This window comes from Rhinolophus ferrumequinum, chromosome 11, assembly GCF_004115265.2.
Source record: "Rhinolophus ferrumequinum isolate MPI-CBG mRhiFer1 chromosome 11, mRhiFer1_v1.p, whole genome shotgun sequence".
Taxonomy (NCBI): Eukaryota; Metazoa; Chordata; class Mammalia; order Chiroptera; family Rhinolophidae; genus Rhinolophus; species Rhinolophus ferrumequinum.
The window spans coordinates 80,423,470-80,436,672 of record NC_046294.1 but is presented as its reverse complement, the minus strand read 5'-3'; the positions used below and the strand labels follow the sequence as shown (position 1 = coordinate 80,436,672).

At 40.0% G+C, this 13,203-nt stretch overlaps 2 protein-coding genes across 2 annotated transcripts; one reads left to right on the top strand and one right to left on the bottom strand.

The window, feature by feature from the left end:
- Positions 1-2,329: 2,329 nt before the first annotated feature.
- SDHD (succinate dehydrogenase complex subunit D) lies at positions 2,330-11,128 on the bottom strand. The gene is made up of 4 exons (XM_033121836.1): positions 10,971-11,128; positions 8,310-8,423; positions 6,655-6,799; positions 2,330-3,316 (listed from the first exon to the last, which is right to left on the bottom strand). The coding sequence occupies exons 1-4, from the start codon at positions 11,020-11,022 to the stop codon at positions 3,151-3,153; spliced, it is 477 nt and encodes a 158-aa protein (XP_032977727.1). The 5' UTR covers positions 11,023-11,128; the 3' UTR covers positions 2,330-3,150.
- On the top strand, positions 11,126-13,182 carry TIMM8B (translocase of inner mitochondrial membrane 8 homolog B). The gene is made up of 2 exons (XM_033121837.1): positions 11,126-11,281; positions 12,792-13,182. The coding sequence occupies exons 1-2, from the start codon at positions 11,198-11,200 to the stop codon at positions 12,957-12,959; spliced, it is 252 nt and encodes an 83-aa protein (XP_032977728.1). The 5' UTR covers positions 11,126-11,197; the 3' UTR covers positions 12,960-13,182.
- Positions 13,183-13,203: the final 21 nt, after the last annotated feature.

Sequence of the window (13,203 nt, the reverse complement as noted above, 5' to 3'; positions counted from 1 at the left end):
GTCTCCAACCTAACTCCCACTTGAGCCCAAAGCTTTGCTCCTGGCCCATGTCACCTTAAAATTCTGGGCCACCTGGGATTAGTAAGTGCTCCTACGGCCATTGATGTCCTCAGCATTTGCTTACTTCCTGAATGTGCTAATTTTGTTCTGGCCTCAGAGGATTTTGTTTTGGAAGCTCAGTCATATGTTTTGAAAGGCGTTCTTGTATGGCATTCTTAGGTGTGTCATAGCAAAATGATTTCTAAAATTTAGTCTGTTGTAGACTTTAGCCAAGTTGACAAATTCTATCTCTTCCTGGATATCTCACAGATAGAAAACTCTGGTAGTGACCTATCCCTCCAGAACCATACCTATTTCCCTTCAAAACTTAATGACAACATTTCCCACCTACCTATTTATGACCAAAAATTGAGCATACTTCCTCTCTTGATCTTTCACACCCTGGTATCACTCTTATTGATTCTAAGTTCTAAATATCTCTTGAATCTGTTCTTTCTTCATTCTGACTACTACTGCCTTCAGAATTCATTTTTCTGGATCACTGAAATAATGTCTCTGTTTCTGTGCTTACCTCCCTCAAATCCATCCTTCATCCAGCTCCTAGAATAACTAATTTAAAATAAATGACCATGTCATTTGCATAATAATTATCTTCAGTGACTCATTGCCACGAAAACAGTCTCATTACTTATCATGGCACAGAAGGTCCTCTACAGTTAGTCCCTTTCTATGCTGTAGTCATGCCAAGTTATGTGCCACCTTCTGCTTGGTCTAACGTCCTCCAGGCAGCCTCACACCTCACCCCAGCTTCCCTGGATACCCGGCAGCTTCTTATCTTTCAGAACCCGGGTCAAAATTCTTATCTTCCAAGAAACTAACAAGCAAATTCTTACTGTACCCTTTGTTACATCACTGTTCAATGTGCTTAACTGTTATTGCACTTATCATACTGTACTGCAATCATTTATCTGTTGTTCCAATTAGATTATGAGTTCCTTTTGAGAGTAAAGAAATTCTTATCTCCGTCCATAGTACCTGGCACAGTGCTAATTACATGAGCTACTCAGTATTTATCAACGAATAAATGTTTTGACTTGTGCGATACCTTATGAAATTGACTCTTATCTTCCACGGCCACTATGAAAGTACCTCTATCCTCTTACACTTCCTTCCGCCTCCAGTTTATCAACCTTCCTAATGTCACCTAAATTCTTTCTGAAGTACAATTCTGACATGTCTTGCTCAACCTCAGAAACCTCCTATTGCTGTAGCTCATTTTCTCTGCTGCTCCGATAGCTCACAGCACCCTACATTTTCCAAAGTGACAGTTTGTCTCCATCCTAATTATGACACCAACCAGGAAGGGCAGACAGTACCCAACCAGCCTCCACTGTAACTTCTCAGTCACTATCGAATGAAGCTTATCAGCATCAGACACCCTTCCAGATCCAAACTAGGATCTGGTGGCACTGGTGACAGCTACAGGATTCCCCTATTACCGTTACTGCCCTCCCTATTTTGACTATATGGAAAACTCCATTTCATTACTACACTTTACAGCAGCGGTGTAGTGGGGGCTGGGGTGAGGGGAGGAGTGACACGAAGGGGATCACTGTCTAGAGAATTTCAAAACAAATATAAAACAAAAGGTCTGCTCTTTATCATCATGAAACAGCAATTCTAAACAAGGTCAGCAACAAAAGACTACTCCCATCAGGGCGGACTGACCCGCCATCACTTCTTAGAGAACCACTGCAATTCAGGTATCACTCCATTTGGAAACCTTTAAGCCACCGCAAAACAGAATTAATCACCTCTTCCTAAACCTTTAATACACATCAGCATCTCCTACAAGGCCATAAGCATGCTAAGGGGAGCTTATTTTTAAGCCCTAGTATAGACATTGATGAACACACTTACTTACCCTTCTAGCCAGCTTCCTGTCAGCAGCTTGCCTCAGCTGCCCAGTGAGGGCCTCGGTGAGTGAAATGCGCCAAGTCCCAGCTCCTCTATTGTGCTAGAAGAAACACACCATCATGCCTTACCCCATGGACCAGACTAACTGCATACAGAATATAATTTGAGTTCTAAAGGCTTACATTCAGAGAATGCCAGAACCTGGACCTACTTCTAATTCCTATTAATACTCTCCTCATACCAAACTACTTATACTCAGTGTATTTCTGCCTATTACATGTAAGTTTTGTGTTACAGTACTTTGTCTGATTTACCAAACTGCTAAGCCCCAGAAGGAAATTTAAACACTGTTTTAGAGCTGTAGATGCCACAGACACTCAATTCTATTGAATAAAACCAGGGACAGTTAATACATAAAAGGGTAGAATACACTTTTATTATATCGAATTTTATTTTTTTAAAAAACTTTGTTTTCATACATTTTCACATTAGATTCCCAGAGTGGGAAAAATAACGATTACTTAAAGTCTTATATTTGTGGACAGATTATTTCAAGAAAAGTAAAATGAACACATTTGAGGATTAAATCTGTTTAGAATCTGTTACATTTTGATGCATCTAATATGGAACCTCTTCCCTACGTGGAATTTTTCTATATTCAGAAGTTCTTCAGGCTCTTTTTCTTAGGATTTAGAAATTAGTAATGTGAAATATCAGCATTTCCTAGTTTTAAAGTTTCTTAAGGACACACAACCATGAGTAACTGGTATCAACTGAACAGAGGGGGAAGTTTTCAAACATTAAGCACTGCTCAAGTGTCCGCAGTCCTTACTTATGAATTAAAAGTCTTTTCCTTTCTCCATCATTCCACAAACACAGAAGTTTGATCAGGTATTGATAGTAATAAAGGTGAATTTCTTTTAAGAGTTTGATAAATTAAAATGCAAAAGCTCATACATAATGTTTAGTTATGATGTGAGTCTTGTGAGAAGCTGGGAGACAACCCCATTAACTCACCAGAAGAAGGAACTCGGTCTCACAATTTCTTGAATACAATTCCTCATAAACCTTTTCCTCAAAGATTAAATTGTAAGACTAACCAGGTGATTGGGAGAAGAGACTTATCTCACCAATGGACTTATCTTTTATTTCCTTCTTATGTGAGTAGAATGGCATGACAGAGCAGAGGCAAAGAGGTGTACAATCAATTCTCAACATATGAAGTCAAAAAATTCAGAGCTTCCACAGCATGGCAACAGCTTTGCAGATGCCCACATCATGATAGTTGAAATAACAAAGCCCAGCAAATGTTAAAGCTGAGAGTGCCAAAATGCCTGCCTTGGCAGCTTTCTGCAATGCACTCGCTTGCACATAGTCAGTAGCAACTTGTCCAAGGCCCCTAAAGACAAAAAAAATCAGAGTACAAATGAAAAACCACAAATGATGGCAGAAGACTATACACATAACTTGGCTGCAAAAAGATAATCAATCAGGTTCAAAATCCAACAGTCAGTCATAAACCAAAATAAAGGAATCAAGTGTTCCCTCATAATATAATAGACATCTTCTCATTCTTCAGATTCAATTTTCCAGGGTTATTTATGTGAGAGATAGTAATTAATTGCTACTCTGTCTACAAAATCTTGGGTTTTCTTTAACTAAAATAAATGCGCTAGAGTTTTTCAATGATTCAGAAAGAACGTATTAAGCAGATATTATATGCCAGCATCTGTTATAGATTTTGGGAGTAGAGCAAGGAAGACAGCACCCCTGCCCTTATGAAACATACACTCTAGTGAAGGAGAAATGAGTGCATATGTGCTAGGAAGAAATATTTTTGAAAGGACGACCTGAATGAGAAGAACATTCCAAGCAAAAGTTACAATGACTTTGGCATCTTTGTAGACTAGTAAAAAGGTCAGTGTGGCTGGAGACCATGGGGATCAGAAGGCAGGGACAGATCACATAGGGCCCTGAAGGTCACGAAAAAGAATTTGAATTTCATTTGAAATATAATGAGAAACTACAGATATGCTTTAAGTAGGGAGTGATCTAATTTTGCTTTTCTTAGTAACAGTTTTACTGAGATACAATTCACATACCATAAAACTAACCCTTTTTACGTGCACAATTTTAGTTTATTCATAGTTGTGCAACATCATCACTATTTAACTCCAGAAGACTTGCCCTGTACTTCAGCCATTACCCAACCACTAATTCGTTATCTGTTTCTGTAAATTTGCCAGTTCTGGATATTTTATATAAATGCAATCATACAATACGTGGCCTTTTGTGTCGCGTTTCTTTCACTTGGCATAATGTTTTTAGGGTTTATCCATGTTGTGGCATGCATCAATACTTCAATCCTTTTATGGCCAAGAAACACAGGCATACCTCATTTTATTGCATTTTGCAGATATTGCGGGTTTTTACAAATTGAAAGTTTATGGCAACCCTGTGTCGAGCAAGTCTATTTGTGCCATTTTCCAATTGTGTTTGCTCACTTCATGTCTCTTTGTCACATTTTGGTAATTCTCAAAATATTTCAAACTTTTTCTTCATTTTATATATTTGCATGGTGATCTGTGATCTTTGATGTTACTAGGGCAAGACCCTCCACCAGCAAAAAAATCATGCCTGGCCGAAATTAACATTTTTTAGCAAAAAGGTCTTTTTAAAATTATGTACATTTTTTTAAGACAATGCTAGTGCACACTTCATTAACTATACAGCATATATAGTGTAAACAACTTTTATATGCACTGGGAAACCAAAAATTTCACGTGACTCACTTTATTGTAATATTAGTTTTACCACGCTGGTCTGAAACTGAACCCACAGTATCTCCATGGTATACCTGTATTCCTTTGTAAAAATATGTCACATTTGGTTAGGTATTCATCAGTTCATAGACATCTAAATTGCTTCCACTTTTTGGCTATTATAAATACTATAATACTATGAAGATCACTGTACAAGTTTTTGTGTGGGGCCATTATGTTTTCAATTTGGGGGGGGTATACACCTAAAGGCACAATCTTTGAGTCATATGGTAACTCTATAACTTTTTGTTGGAACTGTCAAACTGTTCCCAAAGTGGCTGCAACATTCAACATTCCCAGCAGAGATGTATGAGGACTCCAACTTTTTGATATCCTTGAAAGACTTGTTATGCCCATCTTTTTGGTTTTTTGTTTGTTTTTTATTAGTTTCAGCTGTACAAAACATAATTATTAGATATACATAATTAGTATAAACTCCTCACAAAGTGATAACCCTCCTCCCCGTCAACTTACTGCCCATCTTTTTGATTACAGCCATCCTTGTAGGTGTGAAGTGGTATCTCATGGTTTCGATTTGCATTTCTCTAATAACAAATGATATTGAGCATTTATTGAACATCTGTGTATCTTCTCTGGAAAAATGTAATTTTACTTTTTAAAAAGGTCCCGCTAGCTGTAGTGTGGCAACTGGACAGTGCAGGCAGAAGAAGGGCACCCTTCACACCCTTCACCCTGCGCCCTCCACAACAAGATTGAAACAACTACTTGACTTAGAGCTGATGGGTCCTGGAAAAACACACTTAAAAAAATAAATTAAAAAAAAAAGGGCAAGACTGAACTAGACTACAGAGGATACACATTGGGTGATAAAGTTATGATGAAATGTAAAGAAGTGATTATTACTATAAAAATCAGGATAATGGTTCCTGGTGAAGGACGGTGTATAGTTATGAGAGATAGAACACAAGGAAGAAGCTTCTGGATTAGGTGGCCAAGTTCTATTTCTTGACCCAAGTGGTATTACCCTTATAATTATTCATTTAGTCACAGATTTCATTATTGTGATTTTCTGTACCTGTGTTTTTACTCTATTGAGGGGAGACAAGGAATATATAAAATAATAAAGAGAGGATCTAGTATATTAGAATGCAATTAAGTGCTACTGAGAAAAATAACGCAAGGGAGAGAGATAAGGAATGTTGAGAAGGACAGTACAATTTTGAGTAAGTGGTTTGAGAAGGCTTCATTAAGAAGGTAACTTTTAAGATGTGAAGGAAATGAGGGAACAATCCAAGTATATAACTAGAAAAGGGTTTCAGGCAGAAGGAACAGTTAAGAATAAAGTCCTGAGGCTTGGAGTGTCCCTGGCATGTTTGAGAATTATCAAGGAAGCCATTGTGAATAAAGAAGAGAAGTAGCTGGAGATGAAGGAATAAACAGGGGGCCAGATCATAGAGTCTAGACCACATACTCCACTTTTAGTCTGAGTATGATTAGGAGATAACAAAGGGTTTTGAGAAGGGGAATGTCTTGACCTGACTTAATATTTTAACAGGATCACTAGGGAAGCTGTGTTGGGAATAGACAGGAGGACCAGTTAGGAGATTACTACTGGAATCAAGGATGGTGATCAAGTTTGGGATTCGAACAAACAGAAGAATGGAAATACTATTAATTCAGATGGGCAAGGGTGCTGAAGGAAGAGATCTTGGGGAACATTAGAAGCTCAGTTTTATAGCACGCTACATTCAAAATGCCTATTAGATATGGGAATGACGACATTGAATGGGGAGGTGCCTATAAATATGGCCATAGAAATATTTTATGTATGGTTTAAAGTTTTCTATAGGTCCTGAGTATCTCAGTCCACTTCTCCCTTATATGCAATAATGAAACAAACTCACATCAAACAAACTAGTAGACAACATAATACTAAAAATACTGCTGTACTTGCCAGTGACTATGGAGAGTGAGGACTGCAGCCAGCGAGTAGTCCATTGCAGAGGAAGGATTCAAATAAGCAGCTGGAAGTAGACCCAGGAGCAAAACACTGACAACCCTCTCACCAGTCCAGTGGAGAGACGCAGCCTTGGAACCAGCTATAGAAAGGAAGGACGAGCTTCATAAAGGTTGAAGGGGGAGATATATCTCTCACATTCAATATTTGCCACAAAGTAACCCACACTGATAGAATGGCAAACACTATGCATGTAAGACTTAACTCTGAGCATAAAGTGGGTAAAAGAAAAGAGGTAATTGAAAAGAGGTGCTATCTACCCTTCTTTTAGTACAGGGTGTCTCAACACCTACATATTGTGATTAGAAGATAGATCCACTTTACTTATAGGCAAGAAGATGGACAAAATATCTTTACAGAATTACCAATCTTGGACTTCAGTATAATGGACAGAGATACCTTATGTATGTAAGTGACATCTGAGAAATTCCTTTGAAATATTACTCGTTTATTTTTACCTTCTCATCTTTGGAAGTAAGGTATTATTAAAAATCATCCTAAAACAAAATTATACTAGCCAACTCAAAGAGAAGCAAAGTTCTGATGTCAACTTTTAGGATGATGGTCGTGGTTCTGTCCCATCATTTATAAATTGCTCAAAACTGATATAGAACACAAAAACTTCTTTTAAACAAGTGAAAAACAAAATGGGCTTTAAACATGTCTTTGAGAACCTATCTTTTTTTGATTACAGACCCCTTTGGGAACCTAATAAAAGGATAGAGCGACTTCCTGGAAAAATGCACATGGACAAATACACTGAAAACTGCATACTTCAGGGGCTTTCCTTCCATCCTATGAACCCCAAGTTAAAACCACTCTTCTAAATCTAACTGAAATAAGCAAAGGAATGCAGAAACAAAAACTTTTCAAGATAAAATTATTCTAAAATGCAGAAAGACGACATTTGCTAATTTCTCACAACTCAGACGCAACTATATCTAAATGGTTGATGTAGAATCAAAAGAAATTTTTACCTTTGTAAAATACTGATCTTTCCAGACTTTAAAAATGGGAATACAGTTAACTCTTTATTCACCTATAGATTTTCTAAGACTAATTTAAATAATATCTAAATATTAGGTTGGTGCAAACATAATTGCGGTTTAAAAGGTTAAAAATTGCAAAAACTGCCAATTACTTTTGCACCAACCTAATAGTATTCATCCAAGAAATGCCATGATTTTAATATCAACCTAAAAAAAATAAGCAAGTCAATTACAACTATATATGTATACATGCTTGACTTTTTTTAATTGTCTACTATTCTAAATTATTTGTATCTAGCTCTTCTCCATTAGCTAAATAAGAGTGACTAAACTGTATTGAACGGACTTCCTACAGAGCGATTTTCTATTTTAAAACATTAAAAATTTTAAAAAGACTTAGATGAGAAGGTTCTCTATAAGTGTAAATGGCATCATTCAACCATGCTGCCACTGTCTGCCCAAAGGTGCAGGCTAGGTCTTCATTTGACAGAGTTGGACACAACAGTTCCCCCTACAGACAGCAAATCTTGCCAAAGGCATTATAATAGCCCAGATGAGGACAGCCAGAGAGCCCAGAAAATAGCAGCAATGGAGAAAACATACAATGGCGACTGGGTGACAGGTGAATGTGCTGTGTTCCACACCATCCTGGGGTAGGTCGGTCCTGGAGAAATGCTGAAACGTGAGCAGGTCTGACCACGGGGGTTCGGAGGAGAACTGAGGAAAGAGACATTAGGGGGATCATAAGCACCTCTCCTTTAATGGGAATGACACTTTCTAAATGACCATAGGCAAGCTACTTCAACCAAACAGGATAGCATCTCATATGTAAAATGAGGATAGCATCTATTTCACTGGGTTGCTGAGAGGTCAGACTAAGTAGTCACTGGAAGATTGAAAAGTCAGCGAACTACTTATGTAAAAGGGCTTCACTTTAACTAATTTTAAAAAGTAAATTATAGCTCCTTTGTCTTTCCATTTATTCATCTGCTGTGCACTGGAGTTAAGAGATAAAAGAAACAGTTTTTGTCCTCAAAGAATTCAGTTTAGTTTGGGAAGTTCATTTATTACCATCCTCCTTTTCAAAATCAATTTCTCCACTCATACCCTTATACCCAACCCTTTCTGTCCCCTTTGGGATCCTGTCTCTTGGTTAAAAAAAACAGACAGACCTAAGTTCACCTAATCCCATCAGTTATAGCTGTGAGATGATCAGCAATTAAGTTAAATAAGCCCTCTAGCCTCAATGTCCTCATTTGTAAAATGGAAATAATAGCACTTACTTCATAATACTGTTGATAATTAAATAACATATGCAAGGCGTTAATTTCCAGAATAGTACAAGCACTCGATAAAAGGTAATTTCTCTCCTGTATCTTTAACCTCTCCTTCCCATTGGCCATTTTCCCTCGACTGATGTAATATACTTAACCCTTCCCTTGATCCTATGTCCTCTAATGCCCATGCACTCTTCCTCTTCTCTTTCCAACCATGCTTCTTTTAAGTGTTGTCCAAATAACCTCAAGTTCCTCACTTCCCTATAATTTTTCAAATCTGCAACTTATTTTTATCCCCACCAAAGCTACTTTGCTAAGTTGCCAATGGTCTCAAGTGGCCATATCCAACAGGTACTATTCAGTCTTCATCTTATTGGGCCTTTCTGCATCACCTGGCAATGGGTGGTCTTTCCTCCCTTCTTTGCTCTGACAGAACTTTCTTCTAGTTCTCCCTTTTATTCTCTGACCATCTTATATATCATCAGTCTCCTCCTGCATTCACTTTTAAATGTTTTCCCAGAATTCTAATCTTCTGCCTATTGCTCTCCTTCCTTTCTCTGCTCACCCCTGGCCATTTTGTCCACTCAGCTTCTACTGACTATAAGCTAATGACACCCAATTTTGTATCTTCAGCCCTGATATCTCTCCAGTTTCAGAAGTTTAAGTGCCTGCTGGGCCTCTCCCCTGAGATATTCTATATGGTCCTCACACTCACCATCCCCAAAACTAAAATCCTTCAACTCACTTTCTCATCCAAACTTGTCTCCCACTTTAATGACATCCCAGCTACTTTTTAACCTAACCCAGGCATCTGAAGTCATGTAGGACTTCCCCCCTAAATTCAGTCAATCGCCAAATCATACTGATGTATCTCATCATTTCTTGAGACAATCTTCTCTTTTTTTGGTACTACTCTCCAAGTCCAGGACCTCACCGTCCTTGCCTGGACCACAACAGTGCCCTATCTCACCTTCCTAACTTGTGTCTTAGGCTGCTCCATCTCCCATGATGGCCATCTACCACACTGTTACTAAGGTAGTCAATCTAAACTGCAAATCTATGTCAAATCTTTTAAAGTCTCCCCCTTCATACCAGGCAAAATGCACAGTCCTTATCAAGACAACTTCTGTGATTTGATTCCAGTTTACCTTTCCAGATTCATCTCTCATTCCTTACCTTGAACTTCATGCTCTAGTATATCCGATTTGTTTTGCTTTTCTCTCATACCAACCAGTTTCTACACCTTCACCCATTGCTTTGGCTCATCCCAGTAGCTCTAACTGTAATGCCTGTCTTCCTGTAGACTTCCTTAAACTTAAGACTCTTATCAAGCACACCTTCAGAAATAGAGACAGGGTAATCCTTCCAAACACAGAGCTAAATATATTCTCCCTCTGTACTGGCTTAACAATTTATGTACAGCACAACAGTTTTTGTTTTATGTCAAATTATGCTTACATGTGTTTTCCCTACAAAAAAGAAAACTCTTTGAGGGCAGGAACTATGTTTTATTCACATACTACATTATGTGAATCCCAAACATACTACATTGTCTGGTATAACACAAATGCCCAGTTCCATGGCATTTGAATTGATCCCTCCCACCCTTACACCAGCTCCAGGGCAAATGAGCAAGACCAGGCATCGGGACTTGGATCCTCTTTTACGATTCAGGGTCGGACAGTGAATGGGGCGAAAAAGAGAACTCATATGAATAGCCTCAGCAGGGCTGTAACTTCCAGAAGGAGTTCTTTCAGATTACGCCTTCACATGTCGGCCCAGAGCAGGAGAGATATGCGCTCCGGCGAATCTCTGGGCCCGTAAGCAACGGTCACTGCTGTGGTTTCAGCAGGAGCAAGAGAGGCCAAAGGGAAGGAGGGAGGGATTCCCTGCTCCAGAGGTCTCACCACCCAGCAACGAAGCCTCACCGCATCCCTTCTCCCGCTGGAGGCTGCGCTAAGAACCTCCGGCTGCCAGCACCCCTCACCTCGGCCTCCTTGGGCACTGCAAAGGACACTCAGCCTCCAGATACACGCCATCTCGCTACGAAAGGCTCAAGGTCGTCCAGCAACCCGGAAGCAGTCGTACAACTCTCACCCAACAGCGACAAAAGAAAACAAGGGAAACATTGTGAACCGGAAGTCGGAAGTCGGCGCGCGCCCGCCGCACTTGCGCAGACACGCTGGTCGGAAGGTCCGGAGCCGGGTGCCGACAATGGCGGACCTGGGGGAGGCAGACGAAGCGGAATTGCAGCGCCTGGTGGCGGCCGAACAGCAGAAGGCACAGTTCACTGCACAGGTACGGGGACAAGGACCAGAGGAAAGAGAAATGAGGATGAAATACGAGTCCCGGGCACCCGGGGAGCTCTCTGTATGTCGGCGGCGCGGTGAGGCGTCTCTGCTCCACGCGGTTCCCCTCGCAAAAGAAACCGAGTCATGGCATTCCTGCCGCTGGTGAACAGTGGTGCTCAGGTGCCCGCTAAGGATGCCCAGCGTGGGGAAAAGAGAAGATGTAAAGCAGAAAAGGAAGGTTTAGGCGACGCCAGGTCAAGAGAGGCTAGTTTGTCGGTGAGCCCTCTGGGCTGGCATTCGGAAGATCTAGGTTCTAATCCTGCTTCTGCCACTTATAAGCCATGTGCACCTAGACGAGACACCCATCTACACTATCTACACTATGGGTCTTGGTTTCGCAGTCGCCCGCTGCCTCACTGGATTGTGAGGATCAAATGCGATGATGTATTGGATAACGATAGTGGTAGAACATTATTGGGAAAAGGTGGGCTCTGAAGTAATCCCGTCTATTCGTTTTAGAATAGTTATTTTGGAGTCCTTTCGGCATGGTTGTAACCCGGGCGTGGTCCCTTAACTGCCTGACTTTGAGCTATTACTTAACCACGCCCGGTAAAAGGGGGTGGCATAAAGGATTGAACTGAATGGTTAGTGCCCAGCCTCCCAAATAGTGACCCCTCCGTAAATGGTTATGTCCCCCACCCTTTTGGGGGAGGGAGAGAGGTCTGTTTGTAGTTGTGGGGATTCATGGTGGATAAGAAGCAAGAACCTTGGTTAGAACTCTGGGTCCTGAACACTATGAAAGTGCACACATTTTCGGTGCCTGTTACATGTATTTTTCTGGCTTTGGATTCTCAACTGTGTTCATGACCCCCAAAATGTTAAGATCATAAGTACTGTTCTCTAAGGGATAGGTTTAGAATGAGTACAGTGGTTTGGGGGGCAATTAATTGGTACCATATCCTCCTGGCTTTCACTGGTGTTAGCTTGGGAATATAAAAGAAAAACATTTTATATTTGCATTCTGAAAATTTACATTCTAAGGACTTGACTCAATTAGAAAGTAATAAACAGTGGTCTTCAAGGAAGTAAGAATTTGAACTGTTTGCACAATGAATAAAATCTCTCCAGAGGGCATTCCAGGAGTGTTAAGAGTCAAGTTGAGTATACTGTGTGGGCCTCAGTGAAATAGTATGGGTTGGGGTTAACCAATAGAGTGCCCTGAGTGGCTAACAGAGAAATTGACCCATTAAACAAACAGAGGTGACTTGATGGAAAGTATTTTTTAATTACTAAAGAAGAGAAAAATAGAAAAGGATAAAAGGATTACTGCAATGTAGGGGTGAAGAACTGGACCATATGGGTGACAGATTAGGAAGTGAGGAAAAAGAGACCATGGTTTGCTGATTGCAAGAATGGTTTAGTCAGGTGACAGAAAGTAAAAATGGGAAAGAAGTAAGAAAATTGGCAGTTAGGCCCATATGCAGACCCCAATGGTTACTACTTTTCTTTCCTCTTAGGTGCATCACTTCATGGAGCTATGTTGGGATAAATGTGTGGAGAAGCCAGGGAATCGCCTAGACTCTCGCACTGAAAACTGTCTGTCTAGCTGTGTGGACCGCTTCATTGACACTACTCTTGCTATCACCAGTAGGTTTGCCCAGATTGTACAAAAAGGAGGGCAATAGATTGTTCCTTGGGACAGTGACACAGGCAGCAAAGGAATTGTTATTAAGCAGATTGAAGGGCCAGTGGGGGAAAGCTGTCAGCTCACTGTCTTGTCAACTTCAGGCCTGCTGGTGTTAAGAAGTAACAGATCAAATGTTCAAAAGTGAAATTTATTTATTTGGAATTCAGAAATTCCACATTGTGTCACAATAGTTATTCAATAAATGTGAATTCTCCAAATCATTTTTTAAATCCCATTTTAGG